Source organism: Gadus morhua, chromosome 21 (assembly GCF_902167405.1).
Source record: "Gadus morhua chromosome 21, gadMor3.0, whole genome shotgun sequence".
NCBI lineage: Eukaryota > Metazoa > Chordata > Actinopteri > Gadiformes > Gadidae > Gadus > Gadus morhua.
Genome location: NC_044068.1, coordinates 18,729,401 through 18,750,054, shown reverse-complemented (window position 1 = coordinate 18,750,054; position 20,654 = coordinate 18,729,401). Strand labels below are relative to the sequence as shown.

General features: G+C 42.0%; 3 protein-coding genes and 1 long non-coding RNA gene across 9 annotated transcripts; all 4 read right to left on the bottom strand.

The window, feature by feature from the left end:
• Positions 1-1,545: 1,545 nt before the first annotated feature.
• LOC115533912 (uncharacterized) lies at positions 1,546-2,454 on the bottom strand. Its single transcript, XR_003974260.1, has 2 exons — positions 2,245-2,454; positions 1,546-1,759 (listed from the first exon to the last, which is right to left on the bottom strand). It is a non-coding gene; the product is annotated as an uncharacterized LOC115533912 (long non-coding RNA).
• A 2,131-nt stretch (positions 2,455-4,585) lies between these two features.
• On the bottom strand, positions 4,586-9,197 carry zpax1 (zona pellucida protein AX 1). The gene is made up of 21 exons (XM_030344402.1): positions 9,088-9,197; positions 8,935-9,008; positions 8,754-8,849; positions 8,546-8,670; positions 8,321-8,464; positions 8,153-8,248; positions 7,911-8,075; positions 7,731-7,827; positions 7,412-7,629; positions 7,178-7,334; positions 6,893-7,098; positions 6,699-6,816; positions 6,406-6,605; positions 6,189-6,303; positions 5,936-6,105; positions 5,774-5,859; positions 5,547-5,680; positions 5,276-5,465; positions 5,052-5,193; positions 4,860-4,974; positions 4,586-4,764 (listed from the first exon to the last, which is right to left on the bottom strand). The coding sequence occupies exons 1-21, from the start codon at positions 9,105-9,107 to the stop codon at positions 4,694-4,696; spliced, it is 2,739 nt and encodes a 912-aa protein (XP_030200262.1). The 5' UTR covers positions 9,108-9,197; the 3' UTR covers positions 4,586-4,693.
• Positions 9,198-9,613: 416 nt separating this feature from the next.
• Positions 9,614-11,044, bottom strand: ttc32 (tetratricopeptide repeat domain 32). Its single transcript, XM_030345954.1, has 3 exons — positions 10,870-11,044; positions 10,231-10,397; positions 9,614-9,912 (listed from the first exon to the last, which is right to left on the bottom strand). Exons 1-3 carry the CDS (start codon positions 11,001-11,003, stop codon positions 9,785-9,787), a joined length of 429 nt encoding a protein of 142 aa, XP_030201814.1. The 5' UTR covers positions 11,004-11,044; the 3' UTR covers positions 9,614-9,784.
• A 2,806-nt stretch (positions 11,045-13,850) lies between these two features.
• Positions 13,851-20,550, bottom strand: matn3a (matrilin 3a). Of its 6 annotated transcripts, XM_030345931.1 has the most exons (7): positions 20,248-20,548; positions 18,361-18,933; positions 17,249-17,824; positions 15,941-16,066; positions 15,122-15,220; positions 14,660-14,723; positions 13,851-14,560 (listed from the first exon to the last, which is right to left on the bottom strand). In XM_030345931.1, exons 1-6 carry the CDS (start codon positions 20,405-20,407, stop codon positions 14,668-14,670), a joined length of 1,590 nt encoding a protein of 529 aa, XP_030201791.1. In that variant the 5' UTR covers positions 20,408-20,548; the 3' UTR covers positions 13,851-14,560; positions 14,660-14,667. The 6 variants fall into 6 exon arrangements, with proteins under 6 accessions (XP_030201791.1, XP_030201792.1, XP_030201795.1 ...); XM_030345932.1 differs by lacking the exon at positions 15,941-16,066 and having other exon boundaries at positions 20,248-20,550; XM_030345935.1 differs by lacking the exon at positions 17,249-17,824.
• Between the last annotated feature and the right edge of the window lie 104 nt (positions 20,551-20,654).

The window sequence follows — 20,654 nt, the reverse complement described above, 5'->3', positions numbered from 1 at the left end:
GTTGCATATGCATGCTGAACGTGAAAATGTTCTTCTACCTCAATTGCCTGCATTATCAAATGAAAGAAAATAGACACATAAACGAGCGAATCAGAAAAGCCTGACCAACTGATTCCATTAATTTGTATTCATGGCCTCGCCCATCTTGGCTTGCGACGGCCCACAGGAAGACAGTATTGATTTTGCGGCCAGGTGACATCTCGGCAGAACATGCAGAAAAAGTTTGTTCCTGTTCTATTTGGGGCGAAAACATATGAACGTTGCATCTTTTGGCCAAGAAAGAAGAGTTGAAGAAGAAATGGTTGGAATAGACATTTCCAATATTTCAACATTTAGTTTCTGTGCATACTGAATAGGCTAAAATACTGGCCAAAACACCATAACTACCAATAACATTTAGATGTGACATCATGATGTACAAGCTCTACAGCCAATAAAAATCCATTTCATATGGGTAGGATTTCTTTCCATTATACTCATCATACAGAATTACAATAAATAAAATGTAATAAGGTTATTATATTCAATACATTATTCTATTATATAAACATGATATAAAATACATAACGGATTTAGTTAACAGTTTAATTTAGTTTTTCTCTCTTTTTTTCTCATCCTTAAAGGGGAACTATGCAACTTTGGCAACTTCTTCGCTGTTTTCTTGGTTTGCGCTCGCAATGAGCTCCCCCTACAGCTTCGGAGGAGATATTTCTCAACACTATTGTAACGACCCTTCCCCAAAAACTTCTACGCTAGCCATGTGCATTTGCTTTCAAAAAAGCCGGCGAATTCGTGGCGTCATGTCCGAGGTAGATGTTCATAAAGAGTAGACAAGGTTATACATTTTGAAAGGGTGTATGTGTTACTATAAACCCATCATTTTTTATAGTTGACGGGGAGATCTTATTTCCTAGATAAGAATTGTTTTATCTTTGGTTGTTTAACAGAACGATCAGTGTAAGAGTGTTGTCCAACATAATACATAACGATAGCATGAACAATTTGGGCAGCAATCGTACATTTATGTATCTGCTCAAGTACGTCACTTGTGTACGGAATTAAAGGGAAATGGATTCAGAGATCGAGACGGTATGCTGTCGCTAGTCCCCGCAGGAGGGTTGTCATAGGGCCTAAAAAACAAAAACAAAAAAAATATTTTATGAGCTTTAAAAAAAAAAATAATAATAATAATGCAAACTATAATTACGTTTTTGTACAGCATCTCTTCATTCTGTACAAGGATGAGCGAATTTTCTCGTTTTTTAAATGAAAACAATCTACCTATCATTCGCTGCCGCTGGAAAAAATCAAATAAAAAAATTAAATAAATTCACTACCTACCCATGACCTCAACTGACAACCAACGGGAACCAAACTTTTTTTTTTTATAGGCCTAGGCAGATGCTGTGTCTGGAAGATTAGGGACACATTTAAGTTTACGTGTAAATGCCTGCAAATAAACATTGTAAATAAAGATAATTGTATATTATCACAGAAGATGTTTGCCCTACCTTTCTTTCATTTGTTCAATAATACACACTTAGGTTAGAAAAATATTTATTTTGGATATTAAAAGAAATGCAAGTGACAGTTCTTCGGCTATTGTGTAACATCATCTTGAGGGTTCTCCGGATTTCCTCGTGACAATACCCGCACAAATTCGGATGTGGGTGGTGGCTGTACCGGGGCAGGCAGGCCGAGCCGTCATGGTTCATCAAGCCTCAAGCCTCATAACAATGCTGTTTGCCAACGCTTGTAACTAAGAAAAAATACAAAGCAATCTTTCTACTAACATGTTTACAGGCGGGGAACTACACCAACGGTATAACATGGCTAAAGCTGTAATGGAGGTTCAGGTATCGTAACAGTTGTTACCGACGAATATGTGCTAACTAGCAGCTCTCGTGCAGGGTACTGCATTATATGGCCAGCCGGACATGTCACATGATATAGGCTACACACTCTTAGAAAATCGGAGGCATTCGAATATCGGTCTAGTGATCTAAATAAACAAGAACCTGGATTCAGGGTTTTAGCCTGTATCTGCGGGACGAGACAGACGAACAGCAAAACAACCATGAAAACAAACTGTTTGGTAGCGAGTAGCCAACACCCCAGCAAGCAAGCAAGCTAGAAACATACAGGGCTCACAACAAAACGGTCAAGCAAACACATTTTTACAGAGACTATCAACATTAAGAAACCACAATACAAAGAGGACAAGGTTCACCCAAGGATACTTACAATTTCAAGAGCAACACAGCCATGGCAAGTCGGCATACGATTTTCCGTCTTCTTTTTCTTTCAGTTCACGCTATTCCTGAGAAACTCGCCCAACGTTTACTCGTGTCTGGCCTCACTGTCAGTCTCCCTTTTTTCTCTCCGACATTGGGCTTCTCTGTCTCTTTTTAGTCGGCTGATCCATGATGAATGTAACAATCCTTTCGCTACTTGTGTTTGTGGGTCTGTAGGGCCGTAAAGCAATTCGAGACCCGAGACTCCCGCGAGAGTGGGCGGCGGGTCCCCGGCAGAAACTTGCATATTCCCTTTTTTCCGCCAAGATGCGCTAGGGGGAGTCGAAACAAACAGCGACCAATCTACCCATAAAGTGTTATAGAACCATCACAATGACTCTTAACCTGTTATGTTAAGGTAAATTCAGCCAAAAAAGTTGCATAGTTCCCCTTTAAAAGAAAAGGGATTAAAGGGCCCTTCTGGTAACGATAGACCATAGGGGGTCCTAGTAAAGATAATCCATAACTAGGAGCAGTGGGCCAAGTACTGGGTACATCCAAGCACACAAATAATCCATAAAGATTACAAATATAAAAAATTATGTCATTCATATATTAATGACAACCAACACGAGGATTTGTGACTAACCATGAATTGTCTTCAAGTTGGATGGATGGATTGATTCTTTCTGTGATCGCCCAAATTCTCCGGTAGTTCTTCTCGTCAATTAATTGTCGGAACAGGGGAACGTCAGGGGCCAATCAGATTTCAGCAGGGGCCAGGGCCCCTGTAGCCCCTCACCTAGAACCGCCAGTGGCTAGGAGGGCCCTCCTGGTAAGAATAGACAGTAGCTAGAACAGCCCCTTCAGGTAAGGATGCAACGTAGCTAGGACGGCCTTCTACTAAAGATAGACCAGACGGTAGGGCACTCATGGTAGAGTTAAACCATAGATAATAGGACCCTCCTGGTTAAGATAGACAGCAGCTAGGAGCGCCTTCCTGGTTAAGATAGACAGTAGTTAGAAGAGACCTCCTAGTTAAGTATACAGTAGCTAGGAGGGCCCTCATAGTAAGGCTAGACAGTAGCTAGGAGGGACCTCCTGGTTAAGATAGACGTAGCTAGGGGTCTCCTGCTCAACACCTTGCCCTGGTAAACACTTGGCCCAGAAAACATACTCAATGTGATGAATTCAGACATGTGATGAAGACAGGTGTGTAGACTGGTGAGCAAGAGAACTGAACAGATGGTCCACAGTCCCTCCGATACATAATGTAGAAAGTATGATATATACTGTCTGCAAACAAGCCCTTAAACAATTTTTTCCTAAATCACCAGTTTCAAATTTTCATTAACATTCATAATTTTGTGAATGATATTTTCTTTATTTCAAGTAATTCCTAATAATACAAAATGCAAAAAATATATTAGGGCAAGAGAAATGGTGAAATCATTGTCCACAACGCAGTGAGGAACACGCATGTGTTAACCTTTGATTGAATATGATTACCTTTATTTCATGAACTGGTTGGGTAGGTTGTGATGGTATGGAGAACCAACTAGTAAACTGCTTCCACCCTCAACCACTAGAAAGTGTTCCTGTGACACTGTCATTTTGACTGATGGTTCAGGTTGATGTGTGGAACACAGTTAACTGAATTCGGCAAATTTCTTGCAGTATCTGCTTCTCCAGGATCAGGAAGATTCCACAATGGATGTACATAGAGCAAAAGGTAGATGGCACCACCTAGTGAAAGCATGCGTCATACAAGATGAATTTGGATAGTAAAATCCTTAAGGATATATAATCATTCAAGATCCACTGAGGTGAGAAGTTTAACGTTTTGTTTTTAGTGCCCGTATACTGTACTAATACTGCATAATAAAATCCAATTAAACTATTTCGTTGTAAAGAACAGGAGTACCATGTATTCCAAGTGCATTTCAGTAGATTAACCTGCCCAAATCTTCGCAGAATTCCTCTTGACGAGTTCTCATTCTGGATCTCTTGCACATTTGACAATGGGGACATTGAAATTCCAAGTGATGAAGACTCACGGCGAGTACATACAATTTGCCTCTGCATCTTCAACCACACTGCTAGTCATCATGCATGAGATGATCATAATCCAGGAGGGCAATGGAGAGGTAGCAGTCTTCAAAGTAAAGACGCCCTGTACCGCTACTTCGAGCATTAAGGTGTACATTTATTATCTCAAGCTTAATAGCCCACATAAGCTCAGCCAGCCTGAGAGATGAAAATCCACATTCAGGGACAAGGTTGGTGAGGAAATAGTGTAGTTAGGCTGAAGTGCCCAGAAACGGCACAAATGTGACAACAATCACTCAATACAGGGTTTACAGTTATTTTATTGAAAGTATTGCATTGTTTACAAATACCTCCACTATGACAAGCTCCATGAAGGTAAAAAAATAAACAGAAATAAAATGAAGACGCTTTTATTTTAGGAAGTTGATCCGCACCGGTCCAGAGGAGATTTGCCATTTGTGTAAAGTAGTACTTCTTTGCACTGCAACCAAAGGGAGGGAGTAAGAGGTATTTAAAATCATATAGAAAAGGGCTGCAATAAAGGATGCACATTTACATCAAGGAGGTTGTTCATACCCCTTTGTCCTTTTGCAGCGACTGGTTGTCTGACACCCGTTGAACCGCGGCACTGGCTGCAGACTCCGTTGCCAGCATTCAAGTCACAGATTACAGCATCACAGTGGACATAAATCTGTTGACAATACTGGTGTTACACAAGTTACCTTTATAGAGAATATGGTGTGATCTGCTAGCTCACATATAGCCTACCTCATCTTGCAAGACTTCCTTATCCTTCACAAAGGAGAAAACCTTGACGGAAAAGCGTTTGAAGAGCGACGGAACCACAACCCTCTGGTCACTCACAACCGGGTGGAAGATGGTGATGTAGCGGTCTTCCAGGTTCTCGCAGCTAAACAGGAAGCGTACACAACAGAGTCACCTTCGGGCTTACAGTGACGCGTGCTGCTCTCACACTACAAATTAAACATTACCCGTCTACTATAATGTCCCAACGAGGCAGAGAGGTCCTCTCCTCCTGTAGTGTGGCCCAGCAGTTGTCCAAGATGAGCTCCAACTGGGGATTAGCCGAATGCAGCAGTGCCACCTCAAAATAAGCCGGTTGCCTCAAGTACTTCTGCACAGGATAATCTTGTGCTTGATAGAACAACTCGTATGATTCGTCTGGGTGAAGATAAAAAAGGGGTTAGCCAAAAGTTAACAGTAGTTACAATAGCTCTTAAATGTTGCTGCAATACGACTTACCCAGGGCTAGTCTCATCTCAACCATCAGCTGTCCTGTACCAATTTCAGCTGATGGAATATTGACTAATGGTTCATTATCAAACTCCATGTGTTGCCATGTCATTGACAAGTAGTAACAAGATACAGTGTGCCTGCAGAAGAGCAATGAAGCAATTATAAAGGTTAGGCATGCTTCCTATAACCTTGTGGTTAGGGAACTTTATGGCTTGTCGTAAACGACCCACTGAAAGTCTGGCTCAACTGGTGACGTGTAGGCCTTCGCTGAATAATCCAGGGAGATATCATTCTCATACAGCAAGTAGTTTCCAAAGAACTAGATCGAAAAAGCTTGTTACTCAATAGCATTACAACACTTAACATCAATGCTGTCAAGAGTTCAATCTACTTACCACCCTACTAGTCCCACAGGCATTTACATTAAAAGAGAAGTGTGCAAACCGGTCATCACTGAAATATGGTTTGCACGACTTGTCTCTGAGGGTGAGCTGATGTGGAACAAGATTGGGGACAGATTCCAACTTCAGACTGAGGGCAGTCATGGTCCCATTTGAGTAACATTCTGAGAATACAAATAAACCAAATATCACCTGGGTGTCAACCTGACAAACACTAAACAATGACACAATGTGGCAGACATATTACTTGTTGTGGTCAAAGGAAAGTTGCAGGCCAGGGATAATTCACTGAGGCTCCAGTTGTTGATAGGCTCCCACAGTAGCACGTCAAGCCTCGCTTTGACCGAAGCCGTATCGAACAACTGGATAGACAAATGACAAATGAAAAGACAAATGAAAGCTTGATGCAGATGCATTTAGTGTATTGATAGTGAGCGATCTTGCTTCACAGCACTTGAACTTACCTCAAAAGCTACATCCAGGGAAGTGTATGGCAAGGAAAGGCTGAGGTGTGTTCCATTTTCAGTTTGCCCATAGACTCTACCGAGCTCAGGAGTAAGCATCTGTGTACCTAGCATCGTCTCAAAGTTGTGTCCCTGACTCCCATATTTCACAGTTATGAAGAAGGTAGCGTTGTTGCATGTGCCAAATACAGTGGGAAGAACTAAAGAGAAATCATTGTCACCCAAACAGCATTGCAATAACAAGGAGCTTCAAATTGAGAGCACAGGTCTAGTTTTTTATTTTATCAGCTTACCAACATCGTTCAGTGATGCATCCACCGCAAGAGTGTAGGAAAACGGTGTCTCTTCCGGCATGACCATAAACCCGTAGGTCAGTGGCAGGAAGTAGGCAGTAAGCAAGGGCTCTGGATTCTGAAGAAATAAGAGATTAGTTAAGACAGCAGCCTGGATGAATTTAGAATCTTTCAAAGTCTTCAAGCCACCTTACATGTTTTAAAACAACGTCGTCAGAGAAGGGCACTTGCAGCAAATAAAACTTTGAGCCATTGGAGTACTTTTGTTCTTGAAGGAACCCTTTGGCATTGCACTCCGCAGCAGACAGAACCCCAGTTGAGAAGGTGATGTTCACCAAGTTCACATCATGCAGCAGAGTGCCAAACTTAACCTTAAACACCCCTTCCTCTGGGATAGTTTCTAGATAGAAGGGATCAGGCGTGTGTAAGACATACAATTATGGTTCTAGTATTTAATTTTTAATCTTTTGTAGACGTACCATCAGCAATATCTGGATACCAGGGCATCAAAGGGGTTGTGATTGGGAAGAGAACCTTATATCTTGTATCAGACTGAGTATCCTTTGCAATCCACAGCAACTCAAGCATGGGTTCCACAGTGTAGGAGAGATGGTACTGGTAATCTGGGGCATGGCTCTGAAATAATTCATGCCGTTTTAATTAAAGCACCACTGACCCGCTATGATTCATTTCTTATTAGAGTCGAGTCAAACCTTGAAGTAACCATCAGGAGAGCCAATCGGAAGCTCAATGACTAGGTGATATTCTGTTGTAGACAGCGTGTAGCCCCTGGAAGCCATCTGAGCTTTATCCAACCTTTTTCCATTAATGCCCATGTGCATTTCCAGTATTTTCACTCTGCCAGTCAACAGGGGGGTAATGTAGCGTGGAATGTTCCATGAGATCGTGCCATCATTAACCGTCACACCACCTGTTAGACAGAACAAAGTGAAATCATTAGTGGGGCCTTTTAGTGCTTTCCACAATCCAGATGAGGGTAGTAACATGTTCCACCACTGACGGGAGGCTCACCAGTAGGGCAAGCAACCATTAAATCCACAATTCTCAGACCCTGTGGCGTGGTGAAGTAAGTGCCCACTTTGACAACCTCCATCGGGACACCAGCCACCTGAAAGTTACAAGAGGAGGATTTAAGAAAAAAAGAATCTGGCTTCAGCAAAATCTTGTGACGAGTATCCAATCAAGGCCTACATCTTCTGAGTAGGTCTGTGCTGTGTTGTATGGGCTTCGCACAACCAGTCGATTAGGGCTAGTCATAGCGCCATAGCCAGCCTCGTGAACCTCGTCCAGCATCATCACAGTTGGCTCAGGGGTGTAAAAGGTCATCTTCCAGATACCATATGCCGTGTCATTGACCTGAGGACAAGACATTATTAGGTAGATCCTATGAAAGCATTGTCAAACTAAAATAATAATATTGAACTTTAACATACATTTAGCATTGCGTTGTTGGTCAAGTCATCCTTTATGTTCCCAGCATGTCCTTTGGTGTGAGGGCTTGAGTCTCTCTGCCCCAGGTCTTTTGAGATCTAATCAAGTCGATTAATATAAGGTTGCCAGTTCAAAAACAGAAACAGTTGTTCACATAACAAGGGACCTACTTCCATGTAGTTTCTGTCACAAACGATCTCCTGGGAGGCCCAGGCAGAGTAGCTGCATGTTTTGGTCACGTCACGAGTAACCACATCCGATGTCCCGTCACTATACATTTTGAGTCTTAATCCAACATTAAAAAATTGATCATCCTAGGGATAAATAAAACACTTTTAGAGTTTGTCATTGTAACCCACAGTGTGGCATTTCAACTCAAGTTTATGCGGACATACTGTGTTGTCAACATAGCAGCCCATCAAGGATGTATAGATTCTGGTGTTGCCCCATGGGTCAGATTCCATGCTATATCCACATTTAGCAGCCAAGCCTGGCGTCAGTAAAATATGTTCAGAGCCATCTAGCAGAATAAGAATTCAGTAGAAATTAGTTCATTTAAATGAGACAACCAATAATAAATCAATAATTCTCTAGACATCTTACTCGTAGCTTCAATTTCAAGTTGGTTCCCCACAGCCAAAACTTCGTCCAAAGTCAGCGTCATGTGGCTGCCCGCACAGTCTGACTTTATATCAGCATCTAGTGAACCCAAGAGTAGGCTACATTAGCTCCAATCCATAGACTAACATGCCAAGAAAATATATGGAGCAAAAATTTGTTATACTTGGCTGATTGTTCGTTTTCCGATGTGGCTTTGCTTGACCTGCGACGACTACTGCCATCAAAATCCATAAAACGCTGAGGACACATCATGAACTCAAAATGTATCCCAACATTAACACATTAACCACAAATAATAGTCTAAACAAATACTTACAAACTCAAGTGTATCTTCATAATGGCAAACAAAATGCAAGCCTACACAACCCCAAGTAGTGCAAGGCTGTTGACGAAAACACAGGTGATGAGAATACGTCTCAAACAGCTGTTTTAACCTGCATTCATCAGCACGTGGCTACGCGCTGCGCATGCTTAACAACTGATCAATTAAGTCCAATCCGGCAGCAAGCTGGCACTAGTTTGTATAAAAACACCCTTCATTATTATCCCGCACAATAGCCAATCAAAACACATAGCCGTAAATGGCGGGCAAGCAATGCAAGCCTATTGTAATAGGCGTATGGCCTATTGTATTGCAAAGATAGCCCCCCTACCCAAACACCATCTTCGTATGTTATTGAGCAGAATTAACAATTTTGGGTAGATATGTTTTTGCCTATATATAGGCTGGGCCTATATATTTCTTTTTGCTTATAGATGCACTGAGCTATCGGTTCTACACCAAGTTAGGCCTTCATTTGGATAAATCAAATATCTACATTATACTCAAGCAAAAAAGAACATTAAAATAATAACACATTTTTATTAACTTGACAATAATTTAATACAAATCAAAAAATACATTGAAAAGAGAAAGCAAATCACAATGCCAAACAAGCCACTGGGTCTTTCTGTGCCGCTGGTCCATCATGGTCAGTATCCCCGGGTCATTCTGTGCTGCTGATCCATCATGGTCAGTATCCCCGGGTCATTCTGTGCTGCTGGTCCTGAAGCGTCTGGAGGAGACTGACTTTGGCCTCTTCAAAGTCTGGATTGATCTTCAGGACTTGTTGAAAGTCCCTCTTGGCTTCTTCGAAAAAACCTGTAGAATAAGATGTACATTTCAGCGATGCTCAATGATGATGACCATGAATGAATAAATGGCGTACCGGTATTAATGTTGGCAGCAGTGTCCCATAAAGTTTCAGTAAATAATGTATAAAATTAATATGCATGATTTGCATATGCGTGCAGCAACACCCGCAGTCTTTAATTATTCTGCTGCTCATGTATGATTTCATTCTAAAGTACATGTCATGTCATTGTCTTTTCGTTGGCTCCATCTACTGTTGGACATGGAGTATAACAACCCCATCGGCAACAACGATATGGTCCAACTTTTGAACTAACGATGTAATACCTAATCTATAGTGGATCAGTCCTCTGTTGTAGAAGGGTATTTCGAAACGAGGGTCGACCCCTATGGCCTCAGTGTAGTCCTCCATTGCCTCAGTGAAGTCCACCCTCAGGTATCTGATCTGTCCACGGCTGTTGTATGCGGCGGCTAGGTCACCTGCCGCACATTCCCTGCAAACATGGATCAGATATTCACACCGTATTATTGAATTTTATGGTGGCAGTATTCCTCGCAGGTACATCGGAAAACAGCCAAGTAAAGCAATTTACTTGGTTGTTGCTCTATGGACTTCGCAAGTTGCTCTATTTACTGGAGCTAATGTACTCTTGCCTTCCCTAGATGCTGGTTTAAAGTAAGACTGTGCGGCCCCACAGTGACTTTGGCTGTGGGGATCCAACTTCAAATTAAAGCTACGAGTTAGTATGTATATAGAGTTATTGATGTAAGATTATTAATAGTTGTCACTTTATTTAAATGAAACAAATTTCTCCTGAAGTCATACATTGAACAAATATTTTAACAATGATTGCTTAAAATAGACACCAATGTTATTATCACAGGAAATTAACTGTTTCTCTTGGCCAGATACAAGCTTCTAACTACAGGACAGCCGAGTAGGCTTAAAACGATCACTAATACTACCTCTTATGCAAACACGCTGAAATGAACTTTGTATAAAGTTCCTGTGCCAACTCAAAATTACGTTTTCCAAACTCCGAATGAGCATTGGCAAGTATTTGCGGGTTATTTTCGACATAAACACCTTCGCCCTCCATGTCGCGTTGGTCGCGTTGTCACGACGTTGCGGATGTGACGTAAGAGAGGTCATTATACATTTCTGAGAAGCAAACGTTGCTATGGGCCTAAATACTAAATAAACCATGCATAAAGGTTATTGATTAGGTTCAATAATTGATGGACCAAACAATAAAATAAACAATCTGAACTATGATGATGGCTTGCCCTGTTACTATGTAGTTTCTAAAAACAACCAGATGGTGGCAGAATCTCTCTCTCTCTCTCTCTCTCTCTCTCTCTCTCTCTCTCTCTCTCTCTCTCTCTCTCTCTCTCTCTCTCTCTCTCTCTCTCTCTCTCTCTCTCTCTCTCTCTCTCTCTCTCTCTCTCTCTCTCTCTCTCTCTCTCTCTCTCTCTCTCTCTCTCTCTCTCTCTCTCTCTCTCTCTCTCTCTCTCTCGCTTTTCCAATCTTTGAGTGATGGTTCACTTAACACCATTGATATTTGTCTCTTTTTCTTTATTTTTACATTAAACTATAATTAATCCCCAAAGCAAGCAAAACACACGTCTAAAGCCATAGCCTAGCTTGACATTTCCTTTGAAAAAAAACATTGAGCTTTACATTGGAAGGGAATCTTAACAGTGATGTGTTGGAAAACTGGGGCCCCAAAGCTTCCCTTTCAATGAAATATTTCACATTTAACATGTAGATTCCTTCTGTCTATCTGTAAAATATTTGGATGTTTGTCGCATTGTTCAGACCTACAGTGCGCCTATTAGGTAATGGAAAGAATTCCAAGACGCCAAATCCACCAGAAAATTAAAATCTCAATGATACACTGCAGATAATAGAAAAGAAGGAAACTTTTCCATAAGCTTACAAGCAATTCTTGTCTGTTCTCAGGAATCTAATTTTTCCTGGTGGAAAATGCCCCCTGAGAGGAGCAATAGGTTAGATCTACTTCCTCCCGCCAGGCCGCCACATATCTTATCAGTTTGTGCGTGTGTACTGCCCTCTGGATCAAAGGAAGACCAGCCGACCCACGCAGCAGGCTGTTTACTGAGAGGGACAAACGGGAGAATAACATTGGAACCTTTATACTCACTGAGCCGCAGAGGGAATGTGGCTTGCATTCTCTGTAGTAGACGTTACATTGCTGAAATTATGTCTGAACGAAATTAAGGCTTTCCACCTGCATAAGGATGCAGGTTCTTGAAGACAAGTATTCCTTAATAGCAAATATAATAGGCCAGAATTGGAGATTCTAACATTTAGGTGTATGTTGTTGATGCTGCATCCCGAAGCATAACATATTCAGACAGATAAAAAGCTGCTGATGGAGATTTCTCCTTACATGCTCCATCAAACAGATCTAGGTAACCGTATCTCTTGTAAAAAGCAAAAATAACCTTTATAATTTGGCAAATATGACTTGTTCGTCTGAATCTTGTTCTCATAGTCTTTGGCATCTCTTCTGTAAGTTCAAACATTGCGGATGGCTGAGAGACTTAACACAGGGGATAGGTCCTCTGGTGTGACCAAACCGTCATTATCACGTCCTGTAACCCCCAGCCTCTCATCTTATGGACCTAAAGCTGCATAAGCAGCACCCTAGTAGCACTTCTTACTTGTGCACTCTACGCAATACCTTCCCAAAATGCGGTCTCCTTGCCACAATAAGTACGATTCTCCCGTTTCTAGTGTTCCATCTGTGTTTGACCAAACACTAAAGACACAGATTTAAAAAAAGATACATGGTTATTGTATCGAATGTTACGATATTTCCAATTATATCTCCATGAGGCCGATATATGGGAGTATATCAGTTGGATATGAACCGCTCACCTCTTTAAAAAAGCTTAATTATGGTAATTCAGTATCTGTATGGCTGAAAGGTGTTCTCTCTAAGCTTAATACCTGCATCTGGAGAAAACACTTTAATTACAACTGGAAGCATGTTTTACATGTACCTTTGCATGAAAAGACCAACAAGACATTCTTTTACACTAGGGTTTGTGTAACCGTAAACCATGCAATGTCAACATTTTACTAGGCGTACTCACAATAAAACAGGGGACAATGCCAGTCAATAAAGTAAATGAGTTCACTTGTCACCATAGTGAAGGCGCGTCACTTCCATTGCTCTTCGATCCACTGGTTTGAGGTAACCTTTGTGTGTGGTAGTCAATAAAGCCACCAGCACACAAACAGAAAACCGCTGTCCGGATGGTAAGCGCGGTGGGGGGGGGGCAGTTCAGTTATAGTTCTGTTGTCTGTGGTGTTTAAACGCACATATGAACATGCACATTCCTCTTTTGCATATTTTAGGAATATAAGAGTTAAGATTTCTCTGATCAGTGCGGCAGGGGCTCAGTGTCGGAAACATAACTGGATTTGACTCTCATGTGTAAAGGCTCTTGACTCAGGAGCGGTTGTGTTATCATGGTATCGGAAGCAGACCCATGTGACACCTAGGTCCGAAGAGAAGGCCAGACTCTGGTCGTCCGCCAGCAACATTGATCTGTCTCCCTGACCTCTGGCCCTCTGAGAGTGTTTCACTGGAGGTCCAGGTCCGTTTTAACACGTTGTCAGAACAGACTTCTGCACTGGAGCTGGATATTTACTTTAAATATTGACATTCAGGCTATAGGAAGACATGGCAGGGACATAGGTATTCAGCTTTGTATGGGATAGAAACTCTCGGAAATTGAAGAGCATAACAGTTGCGGCTTTTTAAAGCATATAGTAATACTAGTTAAAAATAGGAGCTGCAGCTGTTTCATTATATCCATCACATAGGATCCCATGAACAATAGATACATCAATGTCTGGTAGACTACTGGATAATTGTTTTGTTCACTTGAATAGTACACAACAAACTCTTCTGCTGTTTAAGTTGAAGAACGAAACATGTTTAATGTCATAACATTTCAGAATATCAATAAAAAAGGAAAGACAGAAAACCAATCAGTGTTTTGTCTTTAGAAGAGCTGATTAACAACATATTAAATTACTTATTTTAAAACAAGATAACAGGGAACAGGAAAGAGAATAATATCTTGCAATTATCATAAAAATATAAATAAATGCAAAAAACATCGATAAAGTTGTAAATAAAGCAACAGTTAACCACATTTTCGTTAACCAAAATCATTCATATATATTTTACAATAGAAAAGGCTGTATATCAATTTTGTAGTAAAGGAACAAGAATTCTAACAGCAGAAATAATATATCTTTGTCAATTGTAACTATTCAAACTAGTTTATTTTTCAAACTAATATATATATACATATATATATATATGTATTTATAAGTATGCATATATACATATGTGTGTATTTAAGAGATTAGGTGAAACGCCATACAAATCGTTTTATTTATCTATATTTCCACATCAACATGACAAAATAATGATTATGAATAGCCAAAAATGAACAAAATGTATAAATTGCAAATAATGAAAAGCCTTTTGTTTCCAAACAATAGCTCTGTATAACATGCCATCCATAGAAACAGGACGTGAGAGGGACTGCGTGCCAGTGTTGCAATGGTCCATGTCTGTGACTCCGACAGGATGCACACAGTCTGGTGGGTCTGTGGATGTCAAATAAACACCAGGTCAAACCGTGGGCCCTGTTTTGTTTTTGTTTGTTAGCCCACCAATCATCCGTAAGAGAAACAAGCCTTGCTCACCGTTCCCCCTAAGCACGACCCAATGCGCTCTCCAGCTGCTTCACCCTCCCTGTGACGTCACTGAGTGAGAGCAGTCAAGGCCATCATACAGTCTCTGTGGGATGTTACAAAAATGTTGATGGGAATGGATGCCGATGTTAACATGCTCTATGGTTACTCCTATTGCCTCACCTTGTTTTGAATTTAGAGGACTTTATTGGGGTTATCCCAACACAGTATTCATTCCCATAAAGTGCTATTTAGCCACAGACGCAAAGCGACTTCTAGTGATAGCTCAGATACACGTCCTTGAAGAACAGGTAGGGCGTTGAGCGACCATGCTTGTGTGTGATTGTGTTAAAATCATGTGATTGTGTTAAAATAAAACTCCTTGCTCAAGGATGCCTGCCAGACGGCTGAGGACCTTGGGGATTGAGCCCGAGGTGGGTGGGATAAGCCAGTGGACAGCGGGGTGAAGGATATGTTTAGCAGCGAGCTGCTGGATGGCGCTCTGCGTCTGCCTCTGGAACGCCAGCCTGGCTTCACATTTACAGGGGTCCTGTACCACCGCAGCCTTCACCTCTTCAGTAGGGGGAAGCACACATTTCACATCCATGCAAGAGAATGGTCACGTACGCAGGGCGAGAGCATGAAAACACACACACACACACACACACACACACACACACACACACACACACACACACACACACACACACACACACACACACACACACACACACACAAGTCAGCAATACAACTAGTACTTTTGTTTCACAACACATGCCTGATCAAGCACAAAAATGCATACTTTAGATAAACATCTTATTATTTTCTTTCTCCAAAGAAGATGCGAAACAATATAACCCGTCATATATCCTGTACGGTAGTATAATCCAGAATGACTTTGTAACTACCAACTCACCATCAGTATTTTGCACTTTGTCCTGGATGAACAGACATGTTGTTAAAAGCTTGCTGTTTCTCATGCGTTCTCAACTAAGTTTGACACATATCGTGTGAGTGCCACATGGCTTATTGTCCAACAAATGGGAAACCACCACAGTCAATCAAAGGAGTCAAGCTGTGTGGCTCCAATCGGATGGGATGTTGGGACGCACTTCCATTTAGGCAAATAAATGAAATATTAATTTAAAGCATTGTTGTTGTTTATTTAAAGCTGTAATGGGCACGTCTCTAAATGGCATGAATATAACATCAGCAGTTCAGGACGTCTTTCAATATTTTTATGATAATTTCTACAACATGGCGCCAATAAGCAGGGCCCCATTAGGTTCTTACGTTTCATGGAACATGTTTTCTTGTCCGTGTTCAAGATATAACCGTTCCGGCACTTGCAGTAATAGGAGGCGTTGCTGTTGACACATATGTGATCGCAGTGGTGTCCCATGGCGCAGGGGTCCACACCTGGAATAAGCCAGGATTAGGAGGCGCCACCAAGATGGGGGCGCCTTGGCGAGATTAAGGTGGATGATGAGACGTTTCTAATATAAAATTTGGGGATACATTTGTAACCATCAACAAATCCAATGTATCACGGATGTCAATAAGGCATGCCTTGGTTACCTCGGTGCCATCCCTTGAAAGATTGATATTCGGTAGAAATCCATATTTTGATGTATTCTTACTGAGCTGCACTCGAATAACATATTTCTTCATGCACATAGTTATGGGACTTTTTTCCCATGCCATCAAGCGTTATCTTTAGGAAGCAAGCCTCTTATCTACGCAGCGGTCTAAGCGTGGCTGGCAGAAGGTGCATTTCTTGTCTCTGGATAGAAACCTTCACCACATTTCAGCCACATCTCATTTGCATACTGATTAGGCTCACCGTGTGTTGGACAACACAAGCTAAAACACAGAGAAAACATTATGGAACCGTGTACATACATTGATTAATCTGACCCATCAGTTGCTTTATTAAAGAAATAACTCAGTAGAACCTTGCCTAGCCACGTACAGCTGTTAAAGTATAGGTTGCAATATTATATCAACAGTGGGAATTTGGACTCTGTAAGTTTCCTTCAATGTATTTTGTCTATGTTTACGAGTATTTTGGTCTCTCCAATTGTCAGCTATTTCTAGTTTGGATATACAAAGTTCTATGGAGTTAGATCACTGTATGCTAAGAGAGAATATTCTTAAAGCATTCCTTGGTGAAGATGCTTTGATGGGCTCGGTCCTTTGAAGCTTTCTCTGTGTTTATAATGACAGAGTAGCATTCTTTCTTTTCTGCTGTTGTAAAAGAAGGTGAAAGTTGAGGACCGTTTAAGGCCGTGATACTTTCCGCTGGGCTTGAGTTAGCAACTACAAACCAGTGCAAGCTCACACATCTGCACTCCATGTGCATGTGACAACATGTGGTCTTCTCCTGCTCCACATCATGAGGTCACTGAGCATTTAGCTCCATTGTTAACATTCAGTTACAGAGTTAGTGTATAATCCCAGGTGCAGTTATTATTAGTTCCCTCGATGATCCGTGACGAGGGATCACCGCCCTGTAAAGCCTGCCTCAGGAAGCACGGCGTTAAGGTTAATCGGAGAACGGTCTCCTCCGTACCCCAGCCCCCTGACCCTACACAGTCCTACCGCACAGGGTCTCCCGGAACTTGGATGTCAGCTTCTCGATGACACCGTAGGTCTCCACGTAGAAGACGTGGTCCTCCAGTGGGATGCTGGCCATCAGCTGCAGGGAGCGCATGTCGGCGCGGTCCACCCCCACCGCGTAGATCTCGATGCCCGAGCCCCGGGCGGCGGCCGACACCTCCTCCACCTGGTCCTGGGGCCTCCCATCCGTGACGATGATGGCCACCTTGGAGATCTTGCGGGAGCGGGGGCGGGCGCCAGACTGCTCAGTGAAGGCCTCGTTCATGGCCGTCTTGATGGCGAGGCCCGTCATGGTGCCGGCGGCCAGGGGTTCGATGCGGGTGATGGCGCGCTTCATGTCGGGTTTGTTCAGGTGGTCCTTGAGCAAGAACTCGATCTTGACCGTGCTGGCGTAGTTGACCACGGCCACCCGGGTGGCATCGGGTCCAACGTCCAGCGTGTCCACCATGTCGGCCAGGAAGATCTTGACCTTCTCAAATTCGCCGGGACGCACGCTGCGAGAGCTGTCGATGATGAACACCAGATCCAGGGGAAGGCTCCTGCACTGAGAATCGGTTTCTATGGCAACCAATCACAGGCATTGTCTTGAATTGCTTGAAATTAGTGTTTGCAAACATTGTGAAACATTCCCCTTATTCATTGCATCTTTCACAAAAAAAATAAATAATAATAAAGTGTTAACAAGCATGTTTTGAAAATTGACTAGGCTCAATTGACAGTAACTTGTGGAGTTTCCATTAAAATTATACAGTATGTCTTCAAGGGCATACTGTAGCCAGATTTTAATGGTTCACCAAGATGTTTGTCAGAAAGAGTTCTTTGCTAATTTATTTGAGCAGTGGTGGTACAGTGGTTAAGAGCGTGGAAGCCTGAAAACCCCAAACTATATTTGTGTGGTTTCTTCATCCAATGTTTTATTTCTCCCCAAACAGAGATTTTTTACATTATGTTATAATCCAAATTTGTCGTTTGACGAAACTCAAATTGCAAATGTTTTGCCATCATTTGTCAAGACAAACAAGAACTTACATTTCAAAGCATTGGGTAACATTGATGTTGGTTATGTCAAGCAAACCTGACTTGGAATATTCTACCTGTCTCCACAGGACTGATGCTGGTGCTGCTGCCGCTTGGGGTACTGACCGGTAGCATCACAGGAGCGGGGGTCCCCACCGGGGCCTCGGTGGTCTCAGTCACCAACATGGGGGCGGAAGTGGTGACAGGTGGAAGGGTGGTCACTGGTAGCGTGGGGGGCACAGTGGCCTGGCTTACCACCGTTGTAGAGGGCAACTCTTGCCGGGTGGTGGTGGGGAGGTAAACCACTGGGGTGGGGCTAGAGGTGGCTGCTGCTACTGTGGGGTCTGGCTGCACTGTGGGCGGGGGTGACGGACACACAGCTCGGTGTCTGTAATAGCCAGCTGCGGGGAAGGGGTGGTGAGCCCTGTGATGGTGGACTACAGGGGGTGAGTGGGCTCTGTGGATGTTGTGCCACTGGGGGGCTACGGCACCATTGAAGTGGTGGTAGGGGGGTGGCATGGGGAACGAGTGTCTGTGGTGGTAAGTCACTGGGGGAGATAGAGGGATGGGATGATACACTACCGGCGGTGGGATCCTGGGTGGCTGGTGATGGTAGTGATAGCCTCTATACCTGTAATCACTTCCGTGAACTATGGGCCACCAGAAAGGAGAAGCGTTAGGGCACATTAACAGCTTGAAAGGAGAATTAAAAGTGTAGTGTAAGTTTTCTTTATACGAGTTGTATAGAGTGAAATTATTTGTTTGTTTTGTTCAAGCAGGAACAAATTATTAGTTAAAGCATGAGTAGTTACAGTCACTTAAACCGTTTAAAACATGTTTAGGGACTTTGCAGTAGGCATATTGAAGATATCATGCACATCATGTTTTGAAGTATCGTGAAATGTTAGGCTTCACTTATTGGTTAGCCGGAAATATTAAAAGATGAAATTACAATTTGCTGAATAACTCTTAACTCAACTTAACTAACTTTTTAAGATAAAAAGTGCGTAGGTCTAGTTTCAGAACATTAGGCCTTTAACTAGAAAAAGTATTTTCATTCTTACTCATTATACAACAGTTAGGAACCAATCAGATCGCTGGATTTAGGCCCCGTTGTATAACGGGGGGCCTAAATCCAGCGATCTGATTGGTTCCTAACTGTTGTATAATGAGCGTATACATAACTGCTATGACGCCAGATCATTTTGTGAAAGTATCACTCCGCGCCTTGAAGTGGAAACCGTTACAACCGTTCTCTCGGAGGGACGCTAAAGTGTGTTGCATAGCGAGCGTCGTGCATTTTGAAGGCAGCCAGGAGGGACTACTTTTTTGTATTCTTTAATAAAACGGCTACTTTGACTTTCTTGGTTTCTTTTTAAATGTAGCGTTTCTATGACTTTCGTTTCGCCATAACAGTAACCGTTGTATAAAAGCAATAGATCACTTCAGTCAGTGGCATGTGCTCATTATACCACTGTGAAGGGGTCGCCGGCCCTCCGCTGCGCGTCGGGGCCGGACAACGCCCCTTAACAGTGGTAATGAGCACATACCACAGCCTGTCGTGATCTATTGCTTAATTATATATATATATACATATACATATACATATACATATACATATATATATATATATATATATATATACATATACATATATATACATATACATATATATATATATACATATATATATATATATATATATATATATACTATATATATATATACATATACATATATATATATATATATATATATATATATATATATATACTATATATATATATATATACATATATATACATATATATAAAAGGACTTACAGGCTTACGTATAAGACAAACCTAGGCCTACTTAATACGAGACAATATTCATATCATACAAATAATTAACGGTTTTTAATTCTAACACTTGATTATAATAAAAAAGAAACAACGTATTAGAGAATGAATATGTAGACTTACTTGATGGATTCAGCGTTCTATGCGGTGGTCGGGCTATATTTCTAGTCTGTGCATAACTTTGAGCAGTTATGTGGTGGAGATCGAGTCCGCTCGGCGGGTATGTGCCCAAAACCCCAGATAGCAACAGCAAAGCGCAGTAAACGCACGAAAAATAAGACATTATCGTGGCAATGGATTTTCCAACCCTTTCCTGTGCCAACTGGACGTTTGGGAGAGCTGTTCTGCTTTAGCCTTGGGTCTAAATTTAAGTAGTCGTGACCTCAGACCACCAGCACATGTGGTCCAATCCAGGTGCGCCTCGCTCCAGGGATGCGCAGGCACCACTCTAACGGCACACGCGCGCACACACACACACACACACACACACACACACACACACACACACACACACACACACACACACACAC

Excerpts from the sequence above, each read along its gene's own strand:
- zpax1 (XM_030344402.1), bottom strand. The coding sequence starts at position 9,107 with ATGAAGATACACTTGAGTTT. Across the intron at positions 8,076-8,152 it reads CCAACAACGCAATGCTAAAT|GTCAATGACACGGCATATGG; the intron begins GTATGTTAAAGT and ends TCTTGTCCTCAG. Across the intron at positions 7,630-7,730 it reads AATGGTTGCTTGCCCTACTG|GTGGTGTGACGGTTAATGAT; the intron begins GTGAGCCTCCCG and ends TCTGTCTAACAG.
- ttc32 (XM_030345954.1), bottom strand. The coding sequence starts at position 11,003 with ATGGAGGGCGAAGGTGTTTATGTCGAAAATAACCCGCAAATACTTGCC. Across the intron at positions 10,398-10,869 it reads TCAGCGTGTTTGCATAAGAG|GGAATGTGCGGCAGGTGACC; the intron begins GTAGTATTAGTG and ends CCATGTTTGCAG. Across the intron at positions 9,913-10,230 it reads ACTGATCCACTATAGATTAG|GTTTTTTCGAAGAAGCCAAG; the intron begins GTATTACATCGT and ends CTTATTCTACAG.
- matn3a (XM_030345931.1), bottom strand. The coding sequence starts at position 20,407 with ATGTCTTATTTTTCGTGCGTTTACTGCGCTTTGCTGTTGCTATCTGGG. Across the intron at positions 17,825-18,360 it reads CATCAGTCCTGTGGAGACAG|AAACCGATTCTCAGTGCAGG; the intron begins GTAGAATATTCC and ends TGGTTGCCATAG. Across the intron at positions 16,067-17,248 it reads GTTCCGGGAGACCCTGTGCG|GTGTGGACCCCTGCGCCATG; the intron begins GTAGGACTGTGT and ends GGCTTATTCCAG.